Here is a 16979-nt window from a genome sequence, read left to right as displayed (position 1 = left end):
AGAATTGATTTTGCGCGCGCGGCTTTAAAATTCTGTGAGTTGGATCGAGCAACTAGCGTTACTACAATTGATCTAGAGGACGAGACTATGCAGCATAATTAAGAGTTTGGCCCTTTTTCGATTAATTGTGACAATTTCAGTTTAGAGATTAAGAGTTTGACCTTTTTTCTAAAAGTATATTTGTTTTCGAAGTGAACTAAGCATGTCTATCCATATGTCTTTTTTCTACCAATAAGCTCAATTTTTTTACAAAATTAACTAAGAATATCTTTTTGATGATTTTGTTTTCTATGAAACCTTTCAAATTTACAAGAATATTAATTTTTTAAAGAATTTCAATTAATAAATGCAGAGTTTGCCCTTTTTTCTAAACGCCAATTTTTTTACGGAGTCAACTAAGAATTTATATCCGATGAGTCTTTTATATATTGCTTTAAAAATTTACGTGAGCTATTAATTATTTAAACAATTTCGATTAAAAAATTAAGAGTTTGGTCGTTTTTCTACGAACAAGCTCAATTTTTTTTACAAAATTAACTAAGAATATCTTTTTGATGATTTTGTTTTCTATGATGCCTTTCAAATTTACAAAAATATTAATTGTTTAAAGAATTTCAATTACAAAATTAAGAGTTTGGCCTTTTTTTAAGATTAAATGTGTTTACGGAGTCAACTAAGAATGTCTATCCGATGACTTTTTTCTATTTTGCTTCGCAAATTTAGAAGAACTATTAATTATTTAAACAATTTCGATTAAAAAATTAAGAGTTTGGCCTTTTTTCTACTAGAAAGCTCAATTTTTTAAAACAAAATTAACTAAGAATATCTTTTCGATGATTTTGTTTTCTATGATGCTTTGAAAATTTACAAGAATATTAATTATTTAAAGAATTTCAATTTAAAAAATGCGGAGTTTGGTCTTTTTTCTAGGAATAAGTTATTTCTTTTATAGAATTGACTAAGAATATATTTCCGATTTTTTTCTCCCTTGCTATTCAAATTTACAAGAAATATTAATTATTAAAAATATTTTGATTACAAAATTAAGAGTTTGGCCCTTTTTACGATTATATGTGCTAACGGAGTCTATTAATTATTTACACGAACTATTAACAATTTAAACAATTTTGAGTACAAAATTAAGAGTTTGGTCTTTTTTCTACGAATACACTCAATTTTTTTTTTAAATTAACTAAGAATATCTTTTCGATAATTTTGTTTTCTATGATGCTTTGCAAATTTGCAAGAATATTAATTTTTAAAACTATTGTGATTACAAAATTAAGAGTTTGGCCTTTTTTACGATTAAATGTGTTTGCGGAGTCTATTAATTATTTACTTGAACTATTAATTATTTAAAGAATTTCGATTACAAAATTAAGAGTTTGGTCTTTTTTCTACGAATACACTCAATTTTTTTTTTTTTAATTAACAAAGAATATCTTTTCGATGATTTTGCTTTCTATGATGCTTTGCAAATTTACAAGAATATTAATTTTTTTAACTATTTTAATTACAAAATTAAAAATTTGGCCTTTTTCACGATTAAATGTGTTTGCGGAGACAACTAAGAATGTCTATCCGATGACTTTTTTCTATTTTGCTTTACAAATTTAGAAGAACTATTTATTATTTAAACAATTTCCATTAAAAAATTAAGAGTTTGGTCTTTTTTCTACGAATACACTCAATTTTTTAAACAAAATTAACTAAGAATATCATTTAGATGATTTTGTTTTCTATGATGCTTTGGAAATTTACAAGAATATTAATTTTTTTAACTATTTTAATTACAAAATTAAAAATTTGGTCTTTTTCACGATTAAATGTGTTTACGGAGTCCACTAAGAATGTTTATCCGATGAGTCTTTTATATATTACTTTAAAATGTTACGTGAACTATTAATTATTTAAAAAATTTCGATTAAAAAATTAGAAGTTTGGTGTTTTTTCTACGAATAAGCTCAATGTTTTTACAGAATTCACTAAGAATATCTTTCCGATAATTTGTTCTATGATGCTTTGAAAATTTACAAGAACTATTCATTATTTAAACATTTTTCATAACAAATTCAGAATTTGGCTATTTTTCGACAAATAGGGACAGTTTTTTTAAAAGAAATTTAACTGAGAACGTCTTTTCGATTAATTATAATAATTAAATTTTCAAGATTTATTACTTAAACTACTTTAATGAGCAAATTAAGAGTTTGGCCATTTTTCGATGATTAAAAGAAAATTAGTAGTAGTTCTAGTTTGGTTTAAAATTCATCTTTTTTAGTATACGATTATTTTTCATGGTTTAAAATTATAAAATTTAACTATTTTGTTGAAAATTCGCCTTTTTTGTTGAAAATTAATTTTTTTGGTTGAAATTCCATTGTGTAGTGGATAATTCGCTTATTTTTTTGAATAGTCGTCTTTTTATAGAAAAGTAATTTCACTAGATAAAATTTCTAGTGTTTGGTTGAAAATTAATGTTTTTGTGAATATTATAATATTTTTTAAATAAATCTGTTTTCTTGGTTAAAAATTTCTTTAAATTTAAAACAAATAGTTTAATTTTCAAGCTAAAAAGACGAATATTTAGAAGGTAGTTAAATTTCCAATCCAAAAATACCATTTTTTTAAATGCCAATTTTCAATAAAGCAGATAATAATTAAATTTTCAACAAAAAAAAATAGATGATTTCTGATCTAAAATTACATATCTTAAAAAAAATTTAACAAAGAAGTTCCACTTTCAACCAAATAGTTGAATTTTTATCACAATAGTTAAATCCTTAACCAAAACGGATTAATTTTTTAATTCATAACAAAAGATATCAATTTTCAAACAAAAAAGGCAAATTTTTCAGTCAAGACAGAAAACCAAAATTGTCAACTAAATTGTTGAATTTAAAAAAAAGGCGAATTCTTTGCTAATCAGTTAAATTTTCAAATAAAAAGTTGAATTTTGAGCAGTTTTCAATAGAAAAAGGGAAGTTACATTTGCAGTTTAAAAAATTGATTTTCAAAAACAAAAAAACGGATTTTAAAACTAATACTTAAATTTTTAACTGAAAAGATGGATCTTCAACTAATATAATTAATTTTTAACAAATTAGTTCAACTTTAACTAGATAGTTAAGCTTTTAATCATGAGGATTAATTTTCTACAAAAAAAGACGAATTTACAACTACAACAACAAAAATCTCTCAACAAATTGTTGATTTTTCAGCCAGGAATGATAAATTCTAAATGAAAAAATTAATAGTTACATTTCCGACCAAAAACGATTAATTTTCAGCCAAAAATGGATTAGTTAAATTTTAAGTTAAAAAAAAAGTAAATAAAAAACTAATTTTCAACCAAGAAGATAACTTTCGAACAAAAAAGACGAAATTTAAAATATTTAAAAAATTTCAATACAAGAGTAAAATATATAATATTCAATTTAAATATAAGAATTTTCTACCAAACAGTTATATTTTTTACCGAAAGATTATTCATATATAACAGTCAAAATTGATAATAAAATGAGTAACAAAATGCAAATTATAAAAAAGGAAACTAATTTTTAACAAAATAATTACATTTTTAGTGAAATAAATATTCATTTTAAACTTAAGAGATTAATTTTCAATTAAAATGATACAATATGTAACTAGATTAGTAAATGTTCAGTAGTAAAACATAATTTTCAATCAAGAAAAAAATTTTCCAACAAAGTAGTAAAATTTTCAGATTAAAAAATAAATTTAAAACAAACTTCAACCGAAAAGACGAATCGTCAATTAAAATGATGAAGCTTCAACGAAAAAAATTAATTGTTGACACAGGAGTTAAACTTTTTTCAGCAAAAAAAAAATTACAATCAAAGAGATAAATCTTCAACCAAGAAAAATTAATTTTTTACCAAAGTAATAAACTTTCAGCCTAGTTGTTGAATTTAAAACTAAAATGATGAATCTGAAAGTGATCAATTTTCAACTGAAATGATGATTTTTAACTGGAATAGATGAATTTTCGATTAAAATTTTTTTTTAAAAAGTCGAATTATGAACCAAAAATATGTAGTTTCAATTAAGAAGTTTATTCTTCTAACAAAAAGGCTGATTTTTTAACCAAATTCATGAATTTTTAACTAAAAAGGATACATTTTCAAAACAAAATTCAACAGTTAAATTTTAAGTTCAGATAATCAATTTTAAACTAAAAAAATTAATTTAATTTTTACCTAAAATGATAGAATTTTTTCACTTTTAAAATGTAAATTATATTTTTTTGTAATTTTTAACAAAATAGTTCAAATTTCTGTTCGAAAAATTCGTTTTCAATAAAAAAAAGGATTTAAAAAAAGTTAAATTTTCCAACAAAGACCTGAATCTTCAATTCAAATGATTAGCTTCAACCAAAAAAATTATTTATTTACGAAAGAGTTAAAATTTCAACAATTAGTTGAATTTTTAACCAAAAATATGAATTTTCGATAAAAAAATAACAAATTTTTAAAAAAAGTTGAATTTTTAACCAAAAAGATACACTTTTAAACAAGAATTGAATAATTAAATTTTCAGTTGAAAAAAATTAGTTTTCAAAACAAAAAATTTCATAAAATAGTTACATTTTCAACTGGAACAATTCAATATTCAGTTTAAAAAAGTAATTTAAAAAAAAAAAACATTTTTTAACCAAAGCAAAGAATTTTTAATTAAAATGAATCTTCAACACAAAAAATTTATTTTTGACCAAATGAAAACAAATTTTCGAGAAAAAAAATTCAAATTTTACCCAAAATACATGCAATTTTAACCAACAAGATTAATTTAATTTTTTCTTTTTAATTAAGTTTCATGAAAAAAAAGAACGGAATTTCCACAAAATAGTTAAATTTTCAACCAAAGAAATATATTTTAAACTAAAATGATGTCAGTTTAGGTAAAAAAAAAAAGTGTGAATTTTTAACCAAAAATGGAATAGTTCAATTTTCTATAAAAAAAATATTTCAACAAAAAAGGATAATTTTTCAGATAACAAAATTAAGTTTCAACAATAAAAAAACTAATTTTCAACAAAATAGTCGAACTTTCAACCAAAGTGATGAATTTTTGTTTAAAATGATGGAATATTCATGTGGATTAGTTAAATTTTCTTTTAAAAAATATTAATTTTCAACAACAAAAAAAGAAGAATTTTAAACGAAATAGTTTAATTTTCAACCAAAAAGACGAATCTTTGATTCAAATTATGAATCTGTAACCAAAAAAATGATTTTCTAACAAAAGAGTTAAATTAATATTTTACAAGAGTTGAATATTTAACTAAAAATTAGTCAAAGTTTTGATATTTCAAGCAAGAAGATGAACTTTCAACAAATAATTAAAAAATATGGTTATTTAATTTTCTATTAAAGTTTAAAAAAATGTAACCACTTTCTCGAAAAAATTTCCTGATTTTAAAAGGTTTCCCCTAACATTTGAATGAATTTTTAAATAAAAAATATAAAGTTTCAAATAAAAATGAAACTTAATTTTCAAGAAAAAAGTCAACATTTAACTGAAAAGTTGAATTTTCAAACAAAAAGTTAATTTTTTAATGAACAAAATTAATTTTCTACATAAAAAGGTGAATTAGCAACCAAATAGTTTAATTATCAACTAAAAAAATATATTTCCAACTAAAAATAGAATTGTTAGAATCTGATAAGAAAATAAATATTTGTAAATAAAGTAAAACTTACAAAATCAACGGGAGGAGGTTTCCATTTTCGTTTGGAAGTCTGAATCTCGTCTCTTATTCGAGCGATGTAGAGTCTCGTTTTTGAAAAATCAGCTACCTGGCATTCTTGCCACTCCAGAGAAGGTGCGAAGCTCGCTGGTGCTTCTGTGCATCCTGCCAACTTTTTTTATTTTGTACACTGATAAACTAACAACGAATCTTTTAAAACTTGAGTCAAATCTGACCGAATTTATGACTTTTAATGAAAAGACACTATTTTTCTTATATCAATTTTAATTTATTAACGTTGTTACACAAAAACTTATAAAAATTTAAGTTTAAAACCAGTCCCCTGGAACTAAAAATTTTCTTTTCAAAATAATTTTGATTTATTCTCGCATATCAGGGCATTTAAATTTTGAATTATTGATCATAATTATTTTAATCGAATTTAAAGAATAATTTAATGAAGATATAAATTATTTGACTTTTTTTAGATTTAATTATTAAACAATTTTTTATTTTGCTACCACACGGACAATAAAATTTTGGAAAGATTATTCAGATTTTTGTTTTAAAACTTAATTTTTGAAGTTTTTAAAATATGTCGAAAAAGAATCTGCAAGATTTTAAAACAATTTTCTCGATTTAATTTTTTTTTTTATTTTTACATACATTTTTGAAGATTTAGAAAAAAAATGAGAAGCCTTTTAGGAATTTAAAACGTTTTAGGAGAAAAATAAAATTATTCCAAGATTCATGGTTAACTTTGAAATAATTTCTTTATTTTGAAAAAGGATTCTAAAAGAAAATTGAATAAGAATTACAAAATCACAAAAAAAAATCTATTATGCATAATAAATATTTTGAACTATTCCAAAAAATTCCAAATTAATTTTAAACTGGTGAAAAATTCAATTTTTTAAATGTAGATCGTTGAAGATTTTGAAACAGGAATTTGAATAAAAATTACGAAAGATTTCAAGAAAGTAAAAAAATTTTCTTTAGATTCCGAGAAAAATAATCTGGAAGTCTTGAGGCAAATTTTTTTGTTTTCACAAAATTTTAAGAGAAATTCCGAAAATTTGTAAAGACATTTAGAAAGTTCAGATATGATAAAAAGTTATTTTTTAATGGTTAATTTGAAAATTATAAAAATTTGGATAAAAATGTATATTTTTTTTACAATTTTGTGAAAAAGAAGCTTTTCATGAATTTGGGAAGAGTTGTAGAAAATCAAACAATATTCTCTAGATTGTTAGGGAAATTTTAAGTTATTTTCTGGAAGATTGAAGTACAATTTTTTTTTTATTTTGAAGAATTTTTTAAAAATCGTAGCTTAAAAAAATTTGAAGTAAAATAAACGTTGTTAAAAATGATTTATGAAATCGATGAAAATATTTTATTGTTAATTATAACTAGTTTTGGAAAAGAACTCGAGGTGAACTTTTCAAATAAATATTTCACAATTTTCATTGTTTATTTAACAATAGTCGGTACATTTTTATTTAAAAAATTTTATTTACGGATTATAAAATCTTTATTTTTGTAAACAATAGGTTTTCATAAATAAAATTTTTTAAATAAAAACGTACCAATGAGATTTGCAGTGAACCTTTTAAGGAATAAAATATAAACGTTACAAAATTAGAATTAAATAATATTTGCAACTTTCACCTAAAGAGAAAAAGAAAAACATTAAACTCTAAATACAATATATTAGCATATTTTTCTCGATTTTAGAAACCATTTTCAACAAGATTTATTAAATAAAAACTAAAATAAAAGTATTTAAAATAGGTTTGATTTTCATTTTTTTTTTTTAAATTTGAAATTAATATTTTAACTTTTTTAGTTATGAAATTATTCAGTTAAAAGAGCGTAATTTGAAAATTTCGTACTTAAAAAGATTTCAATTTTAGTTTATAATTTTTAAGGGTACATTTTCAATTAAAAGAATTTTAAAATGCAGTTTTGAACACTTGAAAAATTAAAAGTGTTTGACCTAGAAAATTGTTTTTAAAAAACGTTTTAAGCTGATTAACAGTTCGAATTTAAAATACTATTCAAATGTGGTTTCAGTCAAAAATTCTCAATTTTTAATCCTATCAATTTGAAAATTTTTAATTAAAAAAAAAAAAACAATTTTGAAATAGTTAGCAACATTAATTTAAAATTAGTAATTCGAGTTATTTTAAACGATAATTAGAAATTTTGAGAAGAAACTCAAAAATTGAAACCATTTCTGAAATTTTTTTTAAATTTAGATTTTTGAAGATTTTGAAATAAAATTTTGAAAAACTTTCAGGATTTTTACAGGTTTTAAGATTATAACTTTTTTTTTAAGATTCACGGGAAAATTGAAAATGATTTTTTATTTTGAAAAATTAAATTTAACAAAATATTCAAATAGATTTTAAACAAAATTTTGATGAATAAATAACAATTAAACCATTGTTAATTTAGAAAAATCCAAAATTGAAAAGATTTGAAAAAAGTTCAAACAAAATGTGAATTTTTAAAGATTTCAAACGTTTCGAAAAAATGAAAATTTTTATTGTGATTCATAAAAAAATTACACATGATTTTTGAATTCGAAAACTTAATTTTAAGAGCATATTAACAAGAATAAAATTTACAAAATTGCCAACAAATAATCTGTAATATTTTTAAATAATTTTTTTAGATTTGCAGGATTTATTCAAAGTTGTAAGGAAAATTCGAATCATTTTAAAAGATATTTACAAGTTTTCAAACAATTTTAAAAATAAATTAAAATTTAAAAAAAAGTTTCTTTTTTGATAGAATGTAGAATTTCGAAGATTTTGAAATAAAATGTTGAAGCTTTTTAATGATTTTGAAAGGTAACGACTTAAAATAAAATTAAAACTACCACCCAGTTCGATAAAAAAAAATGTGACAAAATTTTTAATCTATTTCCTTCAAAATTACGTAATGCCAAGCTAAAAATCGGAAATTAAAAAAATTTAATGCGCAATCTTCAAAATTGAATTTAAAAATAACAAATACAACTTATTTAAAATTATTTTTTCAAATCTAAACCTCCAGAACTGAATAAATTTACATTAAAAAAATGCAATAAACTAATATTCTATGGGTTGAGAAAAATTTGAATTATACACGTAATTTTAAGTCATAAAAATATGTTTTTTAATTAACTTACGGGTCTCACATTTATCGTCGGTTTCTTCAATCTTGCCTCATTTATTTCTGCCACCACGACACTTTCACATTTTCGAGCTTCTAGTCTGCAATTAAATAATTTTGTTTAGAAAAATCGTTTCATTTCACGTAATATTAAATTTAAAGACACACCACAATGGAACTTTTTTAAAGAATAAATAAATAAAATTACATTTTCAATTTAAAAAATTAATTTTTAACAAAAAACAGAAGAATTTTCGAAAAAACAGTTCAATTTTCAACCATAAATACGAATCTTTAACAACAAAAATAAATTTTTAAGAAAATAATTTAACTTTCAATCAAAGTGGTTGAATTTTCAACAAAATAGTTCAATTCTCAACTACAAAATATAAATTCTGAACCAAATTGGAATAGCTAAATTTTGTAAATAAAAAATTTAATTTTCAAGAAGAAAAAAGGACTTTCATCAAAATAGCGAAATTTTCAACCAAAAATACGAGTCAACTAAAAAAAAATTATTAACAAATTAGTTCAACAAAATGGATGAGTTTGCAGCAAAGAAGATTAATTTTGTACAAAAACAGGTACATTTTTCACTAAAAAAAAAAAAAAAATTTTCAATAAAAACTTGAATAGTTACATTTCCAGTTAAAAAAAATTAATTTTTAACCAAAAAGATGAACCTATAACAAAAAAATATATTTTTAAAGAATTCAATCAAAATTCAACCACGTGGTTAAATTTTTAAGAAAATAGATGAATTTATAACCAAATAGTTCAATTAAAAAATAATACTTTTTTTAAAAAGCAGCTCAACTTCCAACCATAACATATTGTTACTTCATTTTAAATAAAAAACAGTCCAATTTTTTCACTTAAAAATTAATCTGCTGTGATAGAAGTTTCATCCTTTTTATCGAAAAATTGAAAATTAAAATTAAATAAAATTTAATCTTCCTCCCTAAAACGGCATGTGTTTGGTGTAAAAATTTAAAATTCATTTTATTCGGCCGAAAATGTCTTTTTTGTTTTTTTGGTTTTCCGAAACAAATCTTATTCTTGGTGAAAAATTTAACTATTTTGTTGAAAAATCATCTTTGTATTGTGAATTTTTTTTTAAACTGAAATATATTCCATTTCGGGTTGAATATTGATCTTTTTGATTAAAAATAGATCTTCATGATTGAAAATTCATCTTCTTGGTTAAAAATGATTTTTTTGTCGAAAATTGAATTATTTAGTTCAGAATTAACTTTTTTGGTACAATATTCATAATTTTAGTTAAAAATTACTTTCTTTGGTTGAAAACGTAAATATTTTGTTTAATTTTTTGTGTGGAAATTAATTTTTTTACTGAAAATGTAATTATTCTATTTCTGCGTGAAGATTTACCCATTTCAGTTGAAAATTCATTTACTTTGTTTAAAACTCGAATTTTTTGGTAGAAAATTAATCTTCTTGGTTAAAAATTAATCTTCTTCGTAAAAAATTTATCTTTTTGATTGAAAATGAATTTATTTTTATTAAAAATTCACTTTTTCGTTGAAGATTCAACTTTTTTTTGCAGAAGATTCGTCTTTTTGATTTAAAAATAAAACATTTTTTTCTTTCTCAGGTGGAATCTGGTTTAGTTGAGGATTCTACTGGTTAGTTAAAAATTCTTAGTTTTAGGTTAAATACATCCATTTTTTAATACAATTTTTTGTTTGGAACTAATTTTTTTGGTTGAAGATTCATCTTTTGGGTTGAAAATTTAACTATTTTGTTATAATGCCCTTTTCGTTGATAAAAATTGTTTGAATTGAAAATTTCATTGTTTGCGTTTAAAATTAAATTATTTTTATTATTTTATAAATGATTTTTACTTTAAAAATTCAACAATTTTGTTGGAAATTCACTTTTTTCTGAAAAATTCACATTTTCGGGTTAAAAACTCCACTATTTGTAGCAAATTTGTCTTTATGACTTGAAAATTCAAGATATATAATGATTTTTTTTATGACTGAAATCTATGAAGTTGAAAATTGAACTATTTTGTTGAAAATTCCTCTTTTTTGGTGCAAAACTCATCTTTTTTAATTGAAAAATCAACTATTTTATTGAAAAATGACGTATTTCATTGAAAATTCTTAATTTTTGGCACAGAATCTTATTTTTGGTTGAAAATTTAACTATTTTGCTGAAAAATAATATTGTATGGTTAAAAAAATAATCTTTCAAGCTGAAAAAATAACTATTCCATTTTTGGTTCAAAAATTATATTTTTTAGTTGAAAATTCATGTACTTTGTTAAAAATTCGTTTTTTTTTTAGCAAAAAATTAATACTTTTTATTATAAATCGATTTATTTAGTTAGAAATTTAACTATTCCAATTTTTATTCAAAGCCCATCTTCTTTACTTAAAAATTACACTAGTTCACTGAAAATTCGATTTTGATAGAAATTTAATATTCTTGGTTCAAAATTCATACACCTGATTTTAAATTGAGCTATTTTATTGTAAATCCATTTTATTTTGTTGAAAATTAATTGTTTGGACTAAAAATTTAACTATCAAATTAAAAAAAAAGATAGCATAATAAATACAGATGAATTAGTAAAAAATTCTTTTTTTGTTGTTTAAAATTCAATTCTTTAAACAAAGATATAAATATTTCATTTTTGGTAGAAAATATATACTTTTAAGCTTAAAACTCATATATTTTGTTAAAAAACCTTCTTTTTTGGTAGAAAAATAATCATTTTGGTTGGAAACTCATTTTTTTATAACAAATTTTAACTTCCTGGTTGAAAATCGAATTATTTGGTTGTAAATTCATTTTTTGGTTAAACATCAATTTTTTTATTGTAAATTTAACTATTTTATTGATTTTTTTGCTTACATTAATTTTATTGCTGAAAATTTAATTATTCTATTTTTGCGTGATAATACATATTTTTTATTTAAAAATTGATTTAATTTGTTTAAAACTCACATGTTTAGTAGAAAATTATTTTTCTCAGTTAAAGAATCATCTTCTTGGTTAAAAATTGATCTTTTTGATTGTAAATGGAATTATTTATTGAAAATTTTATTTCTTTTGGTAAAAAATAAACTTAAATGTTAAGAAATCATGTGTTTTGTTTCATTTTTTGGGTAGAAAATTCGTTTCTTTCGTTGTTAAAATTGAATTTGTAACTGTATATTTATACGTTTTAGTAGTAACTTTATGTCTTTTTTTACTTAAGATCTTCCAATTACTCATAAAAGAAACAGTAAGATGTTATATTTGCTAGAAAGGGAAAAAAAATGATTTTGGATAATGGAAGTGAAATCCTGCTCTACATAACCTCAAAAAATACATCTATTTCGCATTTAAACGATCTAAATATATTCTTATAGTACTCTATCTTGCAGCAAAATTATTGCATATTACAAGAGTAAAATCAAATACTTTCAAAAACTGTTTTTGGTGAAAAACATCGAAAGTTAGGCTGGTTTTAATAAAATATAAACAAAATGCGAATTTCTGCAACTCACATGACTTGTTTGATATATTCTTCTCCAGAAGTAGCAGGCAGAGAAAGATCAAGATTTTCATCAATTTCTCCTGCATACAATGCAGGTTCCTTCAACAAGTCTGTCATTTTTGAGACATTTTTTAATTTCTGATCAATACGCGACAGTGCCAAAATGGCCAAAACAAACCAAAACCTGTTTCCCCTCTAAAACCAGTGTTGCCCTCTAAGAAAAAAAAAAGTTGAAAAATAAACTGTAAATTGTAGTTTAAATTTCCTGATTTAATCAAAATGATTAATTCAAATTAAATCATTTTAATGTGAAATGTAATTAAACAAATTAAAGACCTATTTGAATTTTAATTTAAAAGGACAAGAAAAAACAAAAAGTGATTGGCAGACCTGCTCCTCCATTTTTATTGGAGAAAAGTGAGTGCCAGCAGCACTTTTCACGAAAACTTTCTTCTAAATGTCAACATTTTACAAATAAGTGAAAAATAATGGAAGAGGAAGAATATCCAGATCCTCAGGAATTAAGAGCGACGCTCCAAACGTACAAAAAGTTGGCAGAGGATTACGGAAATCATGACACGATTTTGAAAGTATTATTTTTCTTTATTGGAGTACTTTTTATGGACGGCGAAAAAGGAATGAATATTAAAATGAGGTTTTTTTCAGGACAAGACTGTACTGTCGTACATTGCTTTTGTAATGGAGCATCCTGATTCGGAGGTGGTGAAATTGTCGTTGGATGTCCTGGAGATATTCGTGAGGAATTTGGAGAATTATTCGCACATAACCTCAACATTCGGAGTTCGAGAAGCACTCGATGCAGTGATTGACAAATACAGCCTGAACGAGCCGAAACTTGCGAAGCACGCTCAATATATTAAAAATAGTATAGAGAGAATGAAACCACCTATTTACAATTTACGAAGCCGATGTAGGAGAGTTATTGAACCCAAAAAACTCAGAACTCACGTTATAGTTCTACACATCCATGGTCTCTTGCCTGTAAGTTTTTTCTTTTTTTTTATCATTATAATTCTACTATTTATATATTTATTGTACTATTTCACACTTTTTTGAGCGATGACACTTTTTTTTACAGTTTTCTGATTATGGCACTATTTCTTTAGTTTTCCTTGAAAAATATTTTTAAACTCCTTCATTAATTTAATTAATAATTTTTATTTTAAATTTGTCCTCGTTTCTAAAAACTTTGATCTTTAATAGTCACATTTTCAAACTAAAAAAGGTCAGTTTTGGACTAAAAGTGGAGTATTTAAATTTTCATTCAGAAGAATTAATTTTCAATTTCAAAAAATTGATTTTCTAGAAACAGATTAGGAATTTTAAAAGACCGGGGCCATGACAGTCAATTTATTTTTTGACCTCGAATTTTACAAAATTTTTAGAATAAAAATGTTGTCCAACTTTGATTTCAACCGTTTTTTAAAATAATTTTTCAAACTGTGATTTTTGTAAATTATTATATGAATCATTTTAGAATGCTTAATTCGAAAATCTTTCAGTTAACAATTTTTTAGATTTTAGATTTGTAAGTTTTAAAAGCATATATTTCAATTTAAACAATTTTAAAGGCTTAAAAATTAGAAATTCTTAAAATCGAAGACTTTTTAATAAAAACCAGGGATTTTACGATTTTTCAGAAGAGAAAATCCTCCCAAATTTGATTTTAACAGTTTTTAAAATAATTTAAGTTCAGTTTTGAGGATTCAAAAATTTAAAAATTAAAATCTTTTGAAGTTGAAATTTTTTGATAAAAAGCAGTTTTATTTTACCAACTGTAAATATAAATAAATAACAATAATTAATTTGACCGTTCAAAATTTGCGGATTTCAATCCGAAAGTCTTGATAAGAATTGAAATTAATATATCATTTATTCCGATAATTTTATTTTTAAATAAAAATTTTCATGATTTATCAATAATTTATTTTTAATTCAAAGTTTCATGTCTTCCTTTATATTATTTTTTATATTTATATTTAAACCAAATATGAAAAAAAAAAAAACAATTTGAAACTGAATTGTTATACATAGAAAGTTTTGAATCTTTAGATTTTCAAAGAACTTTAAAACTTTTAGCGTTACAATTTTAATTATTCTATTTAAAAGGTGTTTAATTTATAAGCGAAATTGTTAAATTTTGACGCATAAATAACAATTGAACACTTATTATTTGTAGAAAAAATTAGCGTGATTTTAAAATATATTTAGAAGTTTCGAAAAGATTCAAAATTAATTAAAAACTTGAAATTATTTCAAGTAATTCAAACGAAATTTGTTAACATTTTTTTCAAAACTTCTAAATATATTTTAAAATGAATCAAAATTTTCCAACAAGGTTTTTAAATTTAGCAAATTAAATAAAATCCTTAAAATCTTCCTTGTTCTTCTTTGATCATTTTTTAAATCTCTTGAAATCTTTTTAAACTTCCTGTTACAATAATTTTTAAAAATAAAAAATTATTTTCAATTTTCCTGAGAATCTTAAGAACATTTTTTATTCTTTTGAAGTCTTTTCACAATTATTAAAAAAATTCTAAATTTTTTGTTTGAAATCTGCAAAAATCTACATTTTATTTTAAATTCGGCTGTAAGTATTTGAAATTATTTCAAGTTCTAAATTTAATAAATAAATTCAAATTTCTTTTTTTGTAGGATTTTATAAAAGTTATAGAAAAAATTCAATTCATTTTGAAATATATTTAAAAGTTCCGAAAAAATTCAAAAATTATTTTCAAATTTGGTAAAATTTAAAACCACTTCTAGAAGATTTCTCAAGATTATTGAAATAAAATTTTAAAGCTTTTAAAGGATGCCTAGACTATTTAAAATAAAAATAATTTAACTTCTAATGACAGAAATGTTGAGTTAAAAAAATTATTTTTCAATTTTTAATGTGTAGCTTAAAATTAAATTAAATAATATAATTTTTGAAGTTCATTGCTTAATTTAATTTGTTTAATTTAATTTAATTTAAATTTTGTTTAATTTAATTTTATATTTGTAAGTTATTGAGTGTTTGAATACACAATTTTTGAATTGAAAAACTTGTAAACTTCAATTTTAAAAGTTTGGAATTCAAGTGCTCCACTTTGAATGCTTTAATTTATTGTTTATTACTTTATATGGAAAAATGTTTAGAATATAGTTTGATTTTTTAAATTTCATTGGTTGTGAAAAATGTTTTCGAACCGGGAAATGACCGACAATTTTTTTTCTTCGATTAAAACGGTCACTCTGAAAAAGATGATTTTTCCACAAAGTAGTTGAATTAAAAAAAAAGAAATTTTCAACTAAAATGACGAATTTTCAACCCAAAAAAATTAACTTTAAATGAAATAGTAGTCAACTTTCAACCAGTCGATTTTTTATACGAAAAATGTAATATTTTATGTTTCAACATAAAAATAAATTAAATTAAAATAAAAAAGATACATGAATTTTCAAAAAAATAGCATTTTTAACCCAAAAATTTATTTTCTACCAAAAAACTCGAAAATGTGAAGATTCTACAAAAAATTTAGTTTTCAGTGAAAAAGTGGAATTTTCAGTAGAAAAAATAGATTTTCGGTTAAAAGAACGAATGTTTAAAGAAAAGAAAACAACTATTTGATGTAAATTATGAACCTTGACCCAAAAAAATCAACTATTTTGTTGTAAATTCCTCTTTTTTTTGTTGAAAAATCAAGTGCTTACATTAAAGTTAATCTAATTTTTAATAAATTATTTTTTTTTTATTATTGAAGATTTATAATTTTAGTTAAATTATATTTTCTGGTTTGAAAATTCAACTAGATTGTAAATGATTCCACTTTTTGGCTTCAAAATTTAACAATTCGGTTGCAAATCTATGTATTTTATGAAAATTCGTCTTTTCTAGGAGAAAAGTCATATTTCTAGGTTGAAAGTTCGTTCTTTTTGGTTGAAAATTTAACTGCTCAGTTAAAAGTTGATCCATTTTTTTAAAAATTCATTTTTTAAATTGACTTTTTTATCTGAAAATTAACTTTTTTTTTGGGTTGAAAATTTACCTTTTTTCAAGCAAAAATTATTTTTTGTTGTTTAAAAATTCAACAATTTCTTTAAAAAATTCATGTTTTTTAAATATTCATCTTTAAAATTGAAATTTTTAATATTTTAGATAAATATTTATAATATTGGTTGAAAATTGATTTTTTGTAGTAAAAAATTCAAATATTTGTTAAAAATTCATTTTTTAAAGATTCACCTTTTTGGTTGAAAACTTAACTTTTTTCTGAAAATTCGTGTTTTTTTTGTTATTCAAAACTAATTTTTTATCTGAAAATTTAACTATTCTTTTTTGGGTTGAAAATTTACCTTTTTTCAGCAAAAATGATTTTTTGTTTAAAAATTCAACTATTTCTTTAAAAAATTCATATTTTTTAAATATTCATCTTTAAAATTGAAATTTTTAATATTTTAGATAAATATTTATAATATTGGTTGAAAATTGAGTTTTTGTAGTAAAAAATTCAAATATTTGTTAAAAATTCATTTTTTAAAGATTCACCTTTTTGGTTGAAAACTTAACTTTTTTCTGAAAATTCGTGTTTTTTT

At 22.0% G+C, this 16979-nt stretch overlaps 2 protein-coding genes across 3 annotated transcripts in view; one reads left to right on the top strand and one right to left on the bottom strand.

Moving 5' to 3' along the window:
• The window catches only part of LOC117177064 (gem-associated protein 2), a 21476-nt gene extending 8908 nt beyond the window's left edge, over positions 1-12568 (bottom strand). The window contains exons 1-3 of one of the 2 annotated variants that reach the window (XM_033367541.1): positions 12391-12568; positions 8895-8970; positions 5724-5882 (exon numbers count right to left, since the gene is read on the bottom strand). In XM_033367541.1, the coding sequence (XP_033223432.1) occupies positions 5724-5882; positions 8895-8970; positions 12391-12497 (342 nt within the window). In that variant the 5' untranslated portion in view covers positions 12498-12568. Of the gene's footprint in view, positions 1-5723; positions 5883-8885; positions 8971-12390 lie in introns of both variants that reach the window. The other variant, XM_033367540.1, reaches the window with a different exon arrangement.
• Positions 12569-12781: 213 nt separating this feature from the next.
• The window catches only part of LOC117177357 (armadillo repeat-containing protein 1-like), a 20944-nt gene continuing 16746 nt past the window's right edge, over positions 12782-16979 (top strand). The window contains exons 1-2 of the mRNA XM_033367988.1: positions 12782-12970; positions 13047-13382. Of these exons, the coding sequence (XP_033223879.1) occupies positions 12869-12970; positions 13047-13382 (438 nt within the window). The 5' untranslated portion in view covers positions 12782-12868. The remainder of the gene's footprint in view (positions 12971-13046; positions 13383-16979) is intronic.

This window comes from Belonocnema kinseyi, chromosome 7 (assembly GCF_010883055.1).
Source record: "Belonocnema kinseyi isolate 2016_QV_RU_SX_M_011 chromosome 7, B_treatae_v1, whole genome shotgun sequence".
NCBI classification, from domain to species: domain Eukaryota; kingdom Metazoa; phylum Arthropoda; class Insecta; order Hymenoptera; family Cynipidae; genus Belonocnema; species Belonocnema kinseyi.
Note: the sequence above shows the minus strand (reverse complement) of the source record. Positions and strands in the feature narration are given on the sequence as shown.